We start from the raw sequence: 14,422 nt of genomic DNA on the forward strand, positions 1-14,422 counted from the left end.
TAGGGAACAATCTGCAAGATATTTTGCTAGGTTAAAAAAAAATCGAGAAATAGTATGATTATTAGTGTGCAAACAAGGCTTGGGGAAATAACATAGAGTACTATTTGTGCATAAAATATCTCTGCAAGAATCCATACAAAACCAGTGAAATGTGAGCTTCAAAGAGAGGACTTTAGACTTCACTGCTGAGAGACAGGCGTGGGAGGGACATTTTTCACTGTCTACTCTGGTACCTTTTGAATTTTGAGCCATATAAATGAGCCTCTTCAAAAAACTGTTTTCTTGCTTAAGTTTCATTGTCCAAAATTTCTCACAGGTCTAATGATATTTTTGCACTGTTGGTATCAGAAGTCTGAAACGAACATGGTTATCCTCCAATATTTGGCAACTTTCTTTTCTTTTAAGGGAAGGTATCATAATTTATCTTTTTCATTATAAAAATGATGTGTAAACTACCTAACAAAGAAAACAAAAGGTTTCAAGTTTGCTGATTGTAAGTCTTCTTTCCACACAATTAATGCAAATGGATTTTATAATAGCACAATTAATAACACAATAACACAAATAATAAAATGGATTTTCTTTTCCCAAAATGAAACTAACGTAAACCTACAATATTTAAGAAATACTAAGAACATTAGTATCATTCACCATAAAATTCAGTCGGAGGAAAAACAAAAGTTGCAAAAACTTATCAATAATCTGATAATGCTGAATTAAAACAAAATCCAGCGTAAGGTGTGCTTCAGAGATTTAAGACAAACTATTACCTCTATAATGTGGGTTGTCATGTTTTGCTTTAGAATTTACATTTTGAAGTCAACATCGTGAAGTTTTATTTTTTTCCAAATGCTATTTATTTATAATGTAATGTGTCTATGGATGGTGAAAGGTTACTGGGGGCGTCAGTCCAGGCTGTGGGGCTCATCAGACAACACGTGGGAAGGAGGCTGGGGCGCTAGCCTCGTCTGGGGGTTCAGAGAAGCCTTTCTGGTGGGGGGGGAATGTGCAAAATAAGGATGAGGCATTTGCTAGGGGAGGCGTCAAAGGGTTAACGTGCTAGCAAAGAAAACAAGATGTGCGAAGACTCAGCAGTGAGGGAAAGCTTTTGAGGAATTGAATGAAGATTAATGTGACTGAGAGAAAGTGATGCATCCAATAGCTCTGGTAAGGTGGTAGGGGCCCCTGAGTGCCCAGGACCCAGCCCCTGCCCTCCCTCCAAAAGTGTGATGCGGGAGACAGCCAGGCAGGCAAGTGACCAGTGCCCAGGGGAAACTACTAACGGCGAGCATAATACAGACAAAGTACACTGACGGCTTTTAAGCAGAGGAGCGATGAGATCAGACCCACGCTTTAGAAAGATTTCTCCTGCAATGAAAGGTCAACAGCCACCCCCCAAAAGGCAGTTGTTTAATTTGACAGTGATAGTATAGAGTCCCTTGTAAATGGCAGGACAGGCGAATGAATTAGGAAGCAGTTAAAATAGTCCAGGAACAATGACAAGGAGGGCAGCCGCGGAGCGGTGGGAATCAGGAGGAGGGAAAGGCTGAAACCCTCGGGGGGGCTGGAACTGACAAGGCCCCGTGCACATCCTCCCTCCCCTTTGTGGCTTTCTCATTGGCGTTCACCCAGGCGTACAGCAATAGCTCATCTTTCCCACAGCTCTTTTTTGACAGGCTTTCATGGGGATTTGCCCTTGTGGGTGTATTTAACTGCAGGCTTACTTTTTTGTTTCCTTTTCTGAAGCAGGAGGCAAATACTGTTGCTAAGTGAAGAGAACTGAATCCGTGCATCTGGACCAATGACAACTTTGGTGGCTGAGCATCTTCTTGGGAGCTCTCTGGAAAGCTTGTCAAGTTCTGAACAAAACCTCAGAACAAAGAGTCAGCCGCCCGGCTCTTTGTTCCATTTGATGTCATTTTAAGAACCATTCTTAGTCACTGGGGTGGGGAGCTTTGAGACTTGGTTAGAAACAGCCCCTGTGAAGCTAGGAAGTTTGTGTTACCCCTGAAGATGGATTCAGTGCACCAGGGACTTGACGTCCATTGTCTCTAATACAGCAGAATTGCAGGTATGTTTACCCCCAGTTTACAAACAGAGAAACTGAGGATCCTAAGGGTTAAGACGCTTGCCAGTGAGGCTAATAAGGGTGGATGCAGGACTCGCTCCAGACCAGGTCTGTCTGTTCCTTCCTCCATATGCCACCTCTCCTCTTTCCGCATCCTTCCATCTCTACGACACTCCTTTCCCGCTAAGTGTTTGTCCTTTTGCACCTCGTCACCTTCCTAAAAAGGGTACTGACCTAGAAAGTAAAAGACCAGAATTTGGACTGCAGCTCTGCTAGAAACCATCTTTTTATTATTATTATTAATGAAGACTGTTTAAATTCTATAGTGCTTGACAGTTTTCAAAAGTTTCACACACGTGATTTCCTATCGTCCCCAAATAACCCTTTTTTCACTCCTCTACCCCTATACTGCCCCTCCCCTCTCCCCACTGGTAGCCACTAGTTTGTCCTCCGTATCTGAGTCTGCTTCTTGTCTGTTGTATTCACTACTTTGCTGTATTTTTTAGATTCCACATATAACCGACATCATACAGTATATTTGTCTTTCTCTTTCTGACTTACTTCACTTAGTACGATAGTCTCGAGGCCCATCTATGTTGCTGCAAACGGCAGTATTTCATTATTTTTATGGCTGAGTAGTATTCCATTGTGCATGTGTGTGTGCGTATATATATAGATGTACATATCCACGGCATCTTCTGTATCTATTCATCTGTTGATGGACACTTAGGTTGCTTCCATACCTTAGCAATTGTAAATAAAACTGCTCTGAACATTGGGGTGCGTGTACCTTTTTGAATTAGTGTTGTCATTTGTTTCAGATATATACCCAGGAGTGGAATCGCTGGGTCGTATTTACGGAGTGCCTGGTGTGTCTACCAAATCTCCACTTCTGCCATCTCCCCTGGCTCTCAGCAGATGACCTTGCCTTCAACAGAGCGTGAACTCCTTCAACCTCCTGCTAAAAATACCTCAGAAGGGTGTCTGCCTTTGTCCTTCCACTTTCCTGCTGTCACCGTGGAGGTGGAGCCCTCCTGCTGTTTCCAATTTCCTCCTCCCCTGGAGCTCTGTATCGAACCCCTGGCAGCATTCTCAGGGGTATCCCCTTTCTCTGTTGCATCTTCAAGCTTTCCCTTTCTACTAGCTCCTTCTCTTCAACATTAAAAAACTTAGGTCTCTGCTATCTTAAAAAAGTAAAAGGGGGGGTGGAGAGGAAGGAAACAAAGTAGGAAAGAAAGAATAAAAGAGAAAAGAGAAGAAATGAAGGGAGGGAGGGAGGAAGAAGGAAGGAAGGGAGGGAGGAAGGGAGGGAGGGAGGAAGGAAGGAAGGGAAGAAAGACAGAAAACATCCCTTCTTTTAACCTGTAAGGCACCCATTGCCTAGATTCACATTCTATTTCCCTAGCTGCTCCCTCTTAATTACCTTTGTTGTTGCTTAGTTTAAAAACAAAAGCAAAACTGCTTATTGTAAACAATGTGACAGCATCTGCCAACCCTTTCACACTGGCTGCCCTCTTGCTCTGCCCTCTGGCCCGGCCCCCTCTTGCCCTTACTCCTGCCCTTGTCAACTCTCACCTGTGCCTGGACTTCAAGTACCCAAAGCGCCACCTCGGGTCCAAGTCTTCCCTTAAACTTCATCAACCCCCAAGCTCTGTTCCTTCCACATCTATCTTCTAGCTCTTGACTCTGTCCTTTGCTCTCCACTTTCACTGGCACTGCCCAGTTCTGGCCATCATCAGCTGTCCTTCCGGTGACTGACAGCCTCCTAACCATTCTCCTGGCCTCCCATTTGACCTCTCCTGTCGTTGAAGATCCGGGAATGCCTATGCCGGCGTGAGAGGTCTATGCAGAAAGCTGTAACACCTAGCAAATAGGTTAGAGTGGCGACCATTGGATTTGCTCCAAACCCTCAATCCCAAAACACTGCATTAGGAAAGTTAACTTGGCTTCAACTTCGCTGGTTTTATCATCCCTTGGAGAGGGGATGAGGCTCAGTCTCCTCACCTGGAAAAGAAGGGGTTGGGCTAGACCAGTGCCTGGCAGAGTACGCCCACATCCTCGGAGTTTCTGATTCTGCAGGGTTTGGGGTAGACCCAGAAAGTCTGCATTCCTAACAAGCTCGCTGGTGATGGCAATGCTGAGGTCCACAGACCACACGGAGAGTCTCACCAGACTAGGTGATACCACATTTTTGTATCTTCACCCGTGCTATCCAGTATGGTAGCCACTAGTTACCTGGCTATTAAAATTCAAGTTAAATTAAAATAAATGAAAATTCAGTTCCTTGCTATCGGACGTGACCATTTCCTCACAGATTTCTGGGGAAGAAATTTTACCGTAGGAGGAAGGTAAAATAGCCCTTGACAAATAAGGCCTGTCAGCATTCCTCCAGAGCACCTGGGCCTATATCTCAGCCCTAATTTTAAAGTCTCAAAGCCCACACCCTATTTTGCCCTAGCACCATTTTGCCCCAAGGAAAACACACAAGAACAGGACTGGAAATGGAAATACTAGAATTTCTGTGCTGGGAACTGTGTCTGTACACCGCAGTAGGACTTGATGGACCAAGCTAAGGATGTGGTGGCTGCAGTCCTGCATTTGAGCCCCCTGAGGAGGTGGCCCTGAGCAAGTCACTTAACTTCTCTAAGCCTCTGTATCCTCCTCTGTAAAGTATTCTAGAAATATCTACCTCACAGGAAGATGTGTGAAAAAGCACCTGTGATTTCCACCAAGTCCAGTTATTTTTTTTTTCTTCCTTCTCTGTGCTTCCATAGCATGTTATACACATTCTAAGTTAGTACTTATGCATTCTGGTTACGTGGGGGCCACTGGAGCACAAGGTAAGGGCCCCTCAGACTTAGTTCTCTCCTCAGCACATACCCCTGCCAGGCACAGGCTCAAAAATTGTGCAAATGACTAAGTCTCAGGGTAAAGCCAAGTCACAGGTAATGTAAGTGTCTGGAGGGTCACGGGCCTGACTCTCTATAGCTGTGCTCATGCTCGGGCTTCAGCCTGCAGCGCCCGCCAACACCACCCCTGCCCCCGGACTTACCCACCTTCACTCCCCCAACCCCACCTCTGGCTCTAGAAAATCTAGTCACCCTTCAAGAATCTTCCCAAGGATCCACATACTAAATCAATCAGCTAGGAGCTCAAATCCTGCCTCAGTCACTGCCTAGCCAGGACCTCGGGTAATTTTTGTAAATCTTGCTAATATTTATTGTCCTGATCTGTAAATTGGGCAGAAAAATACCTATCTTTCAGTTTTGATATAAGATTTACATAAGAAAATGTGTACAGAACATTTAGCAGAATGTTAAACAGACCTCAAATGCTGGGTTATGTCTTTAAAAAAAACCCAGCCATTTCTGGTCTCCAGAGCTTGCCTTCTCAGGGGACTGTGGTTGGTAAAGGTGTCACTTAACCACTCTGGGAAATTCTCCATTCTGCAACAGAATCCAATCTTTTAGAGACTTCTCCTAGATTATCCTTTATTTCAAGTCATTCGTTTAGCAAACACTTACGGGGCACTTTCTATTTGTCAGGAACTGTGCTAGATGCTGGAGATCACAGATTAAAGAATGCCTCTGACCTCAAGAAACTTCTAGTCTAGTGGGAACCCACCTTCCACCTTATGCTGGGTAGAAGCTCTTGGTCTACAGCTCAGTAGCTGCCCTCCACCCTGCACTTATCACATGGTATTGCCTTTTTATATCAAACACGCACTATTCCCAGTTCTAAGTAGGCTACGTTCATTAATTCATTTAATCCTCACAACAATCTTATGAGGTAAGTAGCCATTAGTCCCATTTAACAGATGAGGAAACTGAGGCACGGAGCGATTAAGCAGCTTGCTTCAGGTCTTGTAAGTAGGGGGAGCCAGGATCTGAAAACACACTGTCTGGCTCCAGCTTTATTTTTTATTTTATTTTACTTTATCTTATTTTATTTTATTTATTTGGCATTTAAACTCCCCCTTTTATTACCTGCTTGGTGGATTGTTGGCACACGTAACCTTTGTTATTGAAACACTCTCCTTTCTTTCCTTTTTTTAACTTAAGTTTAGTTGATTTACGATGTTGTGTTAATTACTGCTGTACAGCAAAGTGGCTCCAGCTTTAAATGTTCCTTTACTTATCTGTCCCCGCCACCGGAATCTGAGATTGTGCCAAATTCAAACGAGTATCTCCTATGCGCACCACGATTTCTCACACCTAGGGAATCAATAGTTTATTCCTCAAACGAAAAGAAGGAAGAAAAGGGAAAGGAGGAAAGACGCATGTAAGTAAACAATTCCACGACGGTTTGGTTACCAACATTTACTAAGCATCTACGCTGGGCAAGTGCCTGAGACGTGTGGAGGGAGCTCGAGGGTAAATTAACATCCCTGCGAGCTCAGAACTTTCAGTTATTAGTACCTTTAGTGTCGAGAATTCCGAGGCGACCACTGCGTTGTCCCGGCGGCCTCTTTCCTCTCGCCCCGTTCCCTTCGTCTCGAATGCCTGCTCCACGTCTTCCTTTTCCTTCGCCATCCTGTCCGTGGACTCCGCTCTCCGGGATTTCCCGGGCTCCGGCCTTCGCGAGCGGGTCTGTGTTTGGGAGCGCTCCGGCCGCGCCGGGCATGCGCACTGGGGGCGGCGCACTGCGCATGCGGGAAAATGGCGGGCCTGGCGTCTTGAGAGCCGTGGGTCACCCTGCTCTCCTCCCGCCCGCGTTCCAACTCCCGGGGTCGTGGGGCAGCGGCGCGCCCGTCCGCGGGCCGGCCTAGCCAGGCGGCGCCTCCGGGCAGGCCAAGAGTCCAGTTCGTGCTTGGCGCCCGGGACCTGGAGGGCCGGGGGCGGCGCCCGACCCGAGCGGGAGAAGGCGGGAGAGCTCGCGGGGTGCGAGGCGAGAGGCGGCCGGCTGGGCAGCATGAGTCAGCAGCGGCCGGCGCGGAAGCTGCCCAGCCTGCTCGTGGACCCGGCGGAGGAGACGGTGCGCCGCCGCTGCCGAGACCCCATCAACGTGGAGGGCCTGCTGGTAAGACCCGGGGACGGCGTGTGTCCCAGCGGCGGGGCCGGGGCGCGGGGTGGGAGGTGGGGGTTCCAGGCCCGCGGGGAGGCCGGACTAGCCGTCGTCTCGGTCGTGCGCTCCTCGAGGTGGCCCGGGGCTGCTCCTCGGTCTCCCTGGCTTTCGCACTAACCATCGCGTCCAGTGAAGCAGACAGGTCGTTCGCTTAGGCTCTCGCCTTCTTGTTTGCGTCTGCTCGCAAATGTGTTGTCAGCCTCCTGGGCTTTTACGTCGGCTCTAGAGTAGTGTTGGAGAAAACTGCCCAGCTTTGCGTGAGACAGTCATGCCTTTCCGTCTCCACGGGACTCTGGATCTCTGCCAGCTCTCTCTCGTGTGTTCTTCTCCGCAGGGCAGCCACTTAAAACCGTGTCCACACCTCACACTTCCCACTCCACAGCTTCCCATTCAGCAAGTTATCTTTGGTCCTCGTTGACAGAGAAAGTGGGAGGTTGGCCTCCCTGCCGGAGGTCAGTTTCCTCTGTTGTTCTGGACTAGGTGCGATATATTCTCCTGGAGTCTCAGGACCCTCGATGAACCCATCGTTTTCCATTCTCCCAATATTTTCGACTTCTCTGCTGGTTTCTTCACATTCTTAGTATATAAACATTTCCTGAGGTCCGTTTGCCCAGACGCCAGGAGGACTCAGTGCTCAAAAATAGTTGATGAGCATCGTCTCATTTAATTCCGCACAGCAGTCCTCAGGGTTTATTTTTCTTGTTTTGCAGTTGCCAGAATAGACGTGGAGCTGTTAAGTGGTTTGCCCGTCGTTAGTGAGTAGACAGGCCTGGGTTTAACCTCGCAGTGTCTGATTCCAGGTGGTAAATTCCCTAAATCTATTTCCATTGGGAAAGATCCCTCCCTTAAATGCCGTATGCCCTTCCACCTACTCTATCTCTTCCCCTTCACAGCCAAGCTTTCTGAAAAAGTTGTCAGCACTCCTGGGTCAGCTTGCTCACCTGTCATTACCGCATGCTGGGGGATCTCTGCCCTAAGCACAGCTCTGAGACGTTCTAACCAAGGTCGCCAGTCAGCGTCCAGCAGATGTCTCACTCCGCACCTTCTGTAGTTTCCACACGATCGACTGCTCGCTCATGTTGGACCCTCGCCCTTGAACGGCCCGCTGGGCACGTTCGCTCAGCACTCCCATCTGCTTACCTGGCCTCTCCTGTCCTCTTCTGTAAACTCCTCTTCCTTTTCCCAGTCCTTCCATGTCGGTCTTATTCAGATCTTCTACCTTCTCCACGGTTTCTTCATGCGGGCGTCACTCACCACTCTCGTGACTTCTGTTACTTTTGGTATTGGTGGTCTTAATCTTTTAAGAATTTGATAAAAGCTCCAAACTCTTACTTTGGAGAAACCACTTTCTTTTACATTTAATGTCAGAAGATACACATATCCCTTGAAGTTGTAGATAGTCTTATTCACTCTGGTAGTTTAAGTTACCATGTCGTGACTCCCAAATCTATAAATCTGGCTCAGAGCTTTGCAACTGTCTACTGGACATTTCTACTTAGATTTCAGACTCACGTATCTGAAGTGGAATTCATTATCTTTCTGCCTAAGCAAGCAGCAGCTCGCTGTCTCCCATTGCAGTAAATGGTACCACACCCACCGTATTGCCCAAGCTAGTATCCTAGGCATCATCCTTGCCTTTTCCAAACGGATCCCCTCCATCCTATCTAATTAAAATTAATCACCAATCGTTGCCACTTCTAGCCATCATCTATCTTTTGGATTGTAATCTTCTTAACAAGTTTTCCTGCCTCTCATCTTGCCCTTGATTTTTCTGAATATTCTCCACATAGTAACTAACCATAATGGTCTTTTAAAAACATATTTCCGGTCACGTCATTTGGCTTAAAGAATCTGTCATGGTTCCCTAGTGCTCTCAGGATAGAGGAGGAACTTCTTTATGTGATCAGACCCCTGGATTTATCTTTCCTGAACTGCTTATAGTTGATAAATTTTCCATATCTCCCTATTCTCTTGGACCTCTGTATATCTGCACTCCCCCTTTAAAAAAAACCTTTAAAGCCCACTTTTCCTTGTCACCTCCCATGGTTCATCAGGTCTAGATTTACAGGTCACACTTGTCGGAAGCCTTCCTGACTTCCTAAGACTTAGTTAAGCGCTCCTTTTGTGCTCCCAGAGCGCCCAGTGCCTACTCCTCTCTTTACCCTGCGCGGCTCCTCTGTCCCTGAGCGGCCCTTCGGTCCCCGAGCGCGGCGACTCTGTTCATTTCATTGTTACATCCCCGGCACGTTTGGTGCTTCTTGCAAAAATATTCGGTAAATAGCTTTTGGATGAATGAAATCGGTACTCTGTAAATGTTTGAATGTGTGAGTGTTTTCCTGGCTGTAAAATGCTGATTTAAACACCTATCTCAGCATTTTTTAATTGGCTGATGACTGGCAGTATTTAAACTGTGTGTTATTAAACACTGTGCACAAAGTAGTTACGTGTACAGTTGAGTGATGTTCCCTGGGCAGATGGCTTGAAAACTGGAATTCTCTGAAGGCAGAACACGGTACTGATTAAAGATGGAACTTAGTCTGCACATTGAAAAACAAGGAAAATTTGAGTGTGTGACAAGAATGCAGTCACCATGGGAAAAGGTATATGTCCAGAGAGCTCTTCAAGGGATATTACTCCCCCAGACAGGCAATTGGTACAAAGAAGCATCTGTGTAGAGAAATTTTTAACCAGTTTAGAGGCAGTGTTTAAGATTTTAGTCCCTAAGACTCACCTTTTATTCTCTTCTTTCTCCTTTGAGATCACAAGTTGAAAAGTGTAGGTTTTTAGATGTGGGACTTGGAGCGCTAGTGAAATAACTTGGAACGTGCTGCCTTGGCCATCAGGAGCTGCTGGTGCCTAGAGAGCTGTGTGCGCTGAGAGCAGCCTTAGTGGTTTCAGTTTGCGGGCTCTTCCTCTTCCCGGCTAAGATACAGACAGGCTAAGGGACTTGAACAAGTGAGACAGAGAGAAGCAGTTTGAGGAGTGAACGGGAAGGTTTCCTAGGATGTCCAGTCTTGAGGTTTGGCTGTTACTGGACTGTCCCTTGGTATGTCTTGGGGAAATACCTGAGCGTAGCCCCTCAGTGAGACTTCCTTAAAGGAACAGAAGTGTTGGCACGCCTCCACAGTGGTGGGTTGTCAGATCTAAAAGCAGCAGCATCTCTGCTGGCACCTGGGCAGATCAGTGCCATAGAAGTTTGAGGGGGCGGTCCTCTGAGGACTGCCATCCTAAAGATGCTGAGAAGTTCAAAAATAAGTGTCCTGTGCAGGAACCACTTTGAAAAGGCTCCCATTGGCCTAATCTGGGACAGTGTGAGCCTCAAAGTAACAGATTTTGTACTCACAGAATAAGGTAAGAATTCAGTCTCCTTGGGTGTAGTTCTTTTTCTTTTTTTTCTTTTTTTTTTAATTTTTATTTATTTATTTATTTTTGGCTGTGTTGGGTCTTCGTTTCTCTGCAAGGGCTCTCTCTAGTTGCGGCGAGCGGGGGCCACTCTTCATCGCAGCGCACGGGCCTCTCACTGTCGCGGCCTCTCTTGTAGCGGAGCACAGGCTCCAGGCGTGCAGGCTCAGTAATTGTGGCTCACGGGCCCAGTCGCCCTGCGGTAATGTGGGATTTTCCCGGACCAGGGCTCGAACCCGTGTCCCCTGCATTGGCAGGTGGATTCTTAACCACTGCGCCGCCAGGGAAGCCCTTGGGTGTAGTTCTTTAAGTACGGCTCCTCAGGTACAGTTCCTCCAGATCTTTAGGCCTGTGAAACTAAAAAGACAAGTTATCTGAGCCCTGCCCCCCCCCGACACCCCCAGCATACATCGTACACTGGTGGGACAGACATGGGATAACTGCTGTAGACAGTCCTGTCCGTAAAGGAGGAAAAGAGGGGTCACAGAGGAGCATCTGGTCTGGAGCCGTTCTGAAATGGCCCCTGGTAAATGTGGGAAGCTTTTTGATTAGGTCTCAAGGTCTGGGAACAGTTCTCCATGTTGCCACCTCTCCCTCTGGGCTCTTGGTTCCACCATGTGGGCCTGTCTTTCTTTTTCATGAAAGGTCATATCTCTTCAGCGTTTGTAGCTGAGTACTTTTTTCACCCTGCTTCCTATCAGCATAATTTGGGGGTGTCCAGTGGCCTCTTTTCACTTGGAGCTGTCTTTATCCCTTTTAGACCAAGCGGGCAGTGATTTTGCCGATGTGATTCTCTCAGAAACTATGTGGGTGTCCTGCGAACCTTGTGGTTCACTCAGCAGACCAGTGCTCCACCCACAGATTTCTTTGAGATAAAAACTCTTCTGTACCTTGGGCTCCTGCTGGGGTGGCCGAGGGACAGTGCCCTGCAGCTTCCTAGGGGCCCTGTCCTTAGGTTGAGAGGATCTGTGAGGTTCATCCTTAGTCTCCTTCAAGGGCCTTGTGTGTGACTGAACGGCACTCTGAAATACCACCTTTGATCTCTGAGCACTTCACCAGGAATTGTTCACTCTCGCCTTCCCTTTTAGATTCGGATTTTCTGGCGGTGCCTTTGATTTGGTCTTTCTCAGAAGTCTTCTCTTAATTTTTAGCTTCTTGAGAGGCTGAGAATTTTTTAAAGCTACCAACTCGTAGCTTCTTTTTCTTTGAACAGTCCTTTCCCCTCTCTGTCTCTCTCTGTCCCCCCCCCCCCCAATCCCTGTTAACACTGTGTGGGAATCGGGAATCTCCTCGGTTAGGTGAGGTTACCCGGTTCATTACCATCTGCTTTCCATGGATCTGCAGTTGACGGTGTCGCTACGTGCTCTGCCTTAGCATAACGGGGATCCCCCTTGTTGAAGTTTCCAGCAAGTTCCCCTTCCTTTTGAACCCTTACTGGCAAAGTCCAGATCTCTGCTGACAGACTTTTTCAAGACCGCTTAGTCTTGAACAGACTTCTTGGTGGTTATACTCTGGTTGTCTGAGAGAATGTCCTTGAGATACACACTGAATTATTTAGGGGTCTGCAATTTACCCTCAGATGATTCCGAAAAAATAAATTATGTGTGTGTATAGAAAAAAAAGATAAAGCGAATGTAGTAAAACGTTAGCATTTGAAGGATTTGGGTGAAGGGTATATGGCAACTCTTGGTACTGTTTCTGTACCTTTTCTGAAGGCTGAGATTGTTTCAAAATAAACGGAAAATGGGTATCCCTGAAAGGTGCCCACACGATCAGTCTCCTGTTGGGAAGGGCCTTGGCCGCACCTCACCTTGACCAGGGCCCCTGCTCCCCTCCTCTGCAGTGTCCTCGTCCCTGCAGGGGTGTCGAGCCTCATCATTCTCCTCCGGGGCAGGGTGCCCTGCTCTGCTCCGAGGGATCAAGTGCAGCGGTGGCATTTCATTTACTTCTTTTTTTTTAATAGCTCACTAACTTTTGTGTGAGAAAACCTGTATTCTGATTTTAAAGCCATTTAAAAAGAACTCCGATCTAGTCCCGTTTCCTCCCAGAAAAGCTCCTAGCTCACCTGTTGGGTGTGGCTGCTGGGAAGGCTTGCCGGGAGTGTCAGATTGAGTCTCTCCAGGTGATAAATTTGTATTAGAAAACAGAACCTGAGGCTTCATAGTCTCGCAGTGGTCCTTATTGATGGTGTGCCAAAGCGGGAGTCTTCACCCTGCATCCCTGTGTCTGTAAATACTCGTTGTTGTTTGTCAGTTGAAGTCACCCAGACAAGGTCCTATTTCACTCCTCCGTTCATGAGTTTAACAAATAGTTACCAAGTGCCGGAATGTGCCAGGCACTGTTCTGGTTCAAAAAGGAAAACAATAACAGTAGTCCCTTATGCTTTCATAGGCTTTTTACAGTTTACAAAATCTGCCATTTAATCTTCACGAGAGCTTGGAAAGTGGGTGGTAGAGTTATATCCCTGCACTGTGTCACGGTTAAGGGTGGGGGTCTCCCAGCATCTAGGAAGTTCTGGTAGTCCTGAACCCGATCTTAAGCCAAGAACTATTTTGAGTATAAATGAGATGAATGTGTCGTCACTATGGGCACTTTGGAAATCTCCAGAATTCTAGGTCTGTAGGATTTATACAATCTTTATTTGGGATGTCTGCCCCTGAGGGGCCGTGATGCTATTGTGATTCCTCCAAAGTAAAGAGATAGTGCTTTTATATTCAAAGGGGAAAAAAAATGAATGGGTGCTGTTAGTGTCTGTTTTCCCACAGATCTCTATAGAGCCAATATGTGGTTTAGAGCAAAGAATGCAGGGGAAAGGAAGTCATACTTTCTCATGTTACTCACTGAGGTATTATCCCTGTGCCAAGCTGTGAATAGCAGCAGTCTAGATAAGGAGACCAGAGGGAGGGGGTATAGAGCCGGAAAGGTGCCCTTGTAGAATGTGTAGAGAGCAGATAGGGAGCCAGCCTGTTTGGAAACCGTTAAGTACCGTGTGCAGGACTCGCCCTGCTGCTCTAAGCTAAGAACAGAAGTCTGTTTGCAGCAAGTCACCTGTGAATGCTGCTCTGTTAACCCTGTCTGTGTGCGCGCTCAGGATTTATTCGGACGTTATAGTAATTGAAGCCGCACGCTGCAGATACGTGAGTAACAGATCGTGGACTGAATAGAAGACTCATAGACAGACCATAATATTTACAACAACTTAGGATATTTGTTGATGTGTGTTTCAAATTAGTGTGATGAGGATGGATTTTTTTTCACTTAAGAATCTTGCATCAGTAGTTCAACTCCATCTCATACTGTTTTAGCAGAAGGGTTGAAAGTAAAAATAGCAGTGACAGTTGGACCTGTTGGTCTGATGTTTGCCTTGAATAGGACTGCCCTCCAGTGTGGCACTGTTGGATGCTGTCTTCCCAAGTCACTGTTAGCACTGTGCTGAGAGCTAGCGGGGCAGAGGCCATGCCCCAAGACGGGCTCTCCCAACTGGTTTTGCACCTGGCAGGTTTGCGTGTAACAGCTAAGTTAATGTTACAGTGGAATTCCGTTTCAGGGGAATTACTGCGTATCGAGTTAGCTTGCTCACGTAGCTCTCACCTCGTCATAGACGGAAAGGGAGTCATTGTGCTGAGGATGGTAGCGCTACCAGCAAAGAGCTGCTTAGCTGCTCACCTCACCTTCAGGCTTCTGCACCTTCAGTCTTTTGGCCGCATTGCCGCCACACTTAGATTTCTAAACCATGAGCTGGATGACGTCGTATCTTGTTCAGAAATCTGTGGTGATTCAGCACTGGTTACAGCAGAAAGTCCAAACTCTGTAGCATGACTTTCACGGTCCTCTGTGTCCAGCCTGGTGCTAGCATTCCCGACCAGCCTTAGTATCAAGTTGGTTTTG

At 47.1% G+C, this 14,422-nt stretch overlaps 2 protein-coding genes across 19 annotated transcripts in view; one reads left to right on the forward strand and one right to left on the reverse strand.

The window, feature by feature from the left end:
* Positions 1-12,758, reverse strand: part of GREB1 (growth regulating estrogen receptor binding 1) — a 150,797-nt gene extending 138,039 nt beyond the window's left edge. For 11 of the 13 annotated variants that reach the window (XR_010835639.1, XR_010835640.1, XR_010835641.1 and 8 more), the window contains exon 1: positions 6,487-12,758. The gene's annotated coding sequence lies outside the window, so the exon portion shown is untranslated. The remainder of the gene's footprint in view (positions 1-6,486) is intronic. The other 2 variants (XM_067008097.1, XM_067008096.1) reach the window with 2 other exon arrangements.
* The window catches only part of E2F6 (E2F transcription factor 6), a 40,187-nt gene continuing 32,249 nt past the window's right edge, over positions 6,485-14,422 (forward strand). For 2 of the 6 annotated variants that reach the window (XR_010835645.1, XR_010835646.1), the window contains exon 1: positions 6,487-7,087. Coding sequence is in view for 3 of the 6 variants with exons in the window: in XM_067008144.1 (XP_066864245.1) it covers positions 6,980-7,087 (108 nt within the window). In the remaining 3 variants the exon portion in view is untranslated. Of the gene's footprint in view, positions 7,088-14,422 lie in introns of all 6 variants that reach the window. The other 4 variants (XM_067008144.1, XM_067008145.1, XR_010835644.1 and 1 more) reach the window with 3 other exon arrangements.

Source organism: Kogia breviceps, chromosome 11, assembly GCF_026419965.1.
Source record: "Kogia breviceps isolate mKogBre1 chromosome 11, mKogBre1 haplotype 1, whole genome shotgun sequence".
Lineage (NCBI taxonomy): Eukaryota > Metazoa > Chordata > Mammalia > Artiodactyla > Physeteridae > Kogia > Kogia breviceps.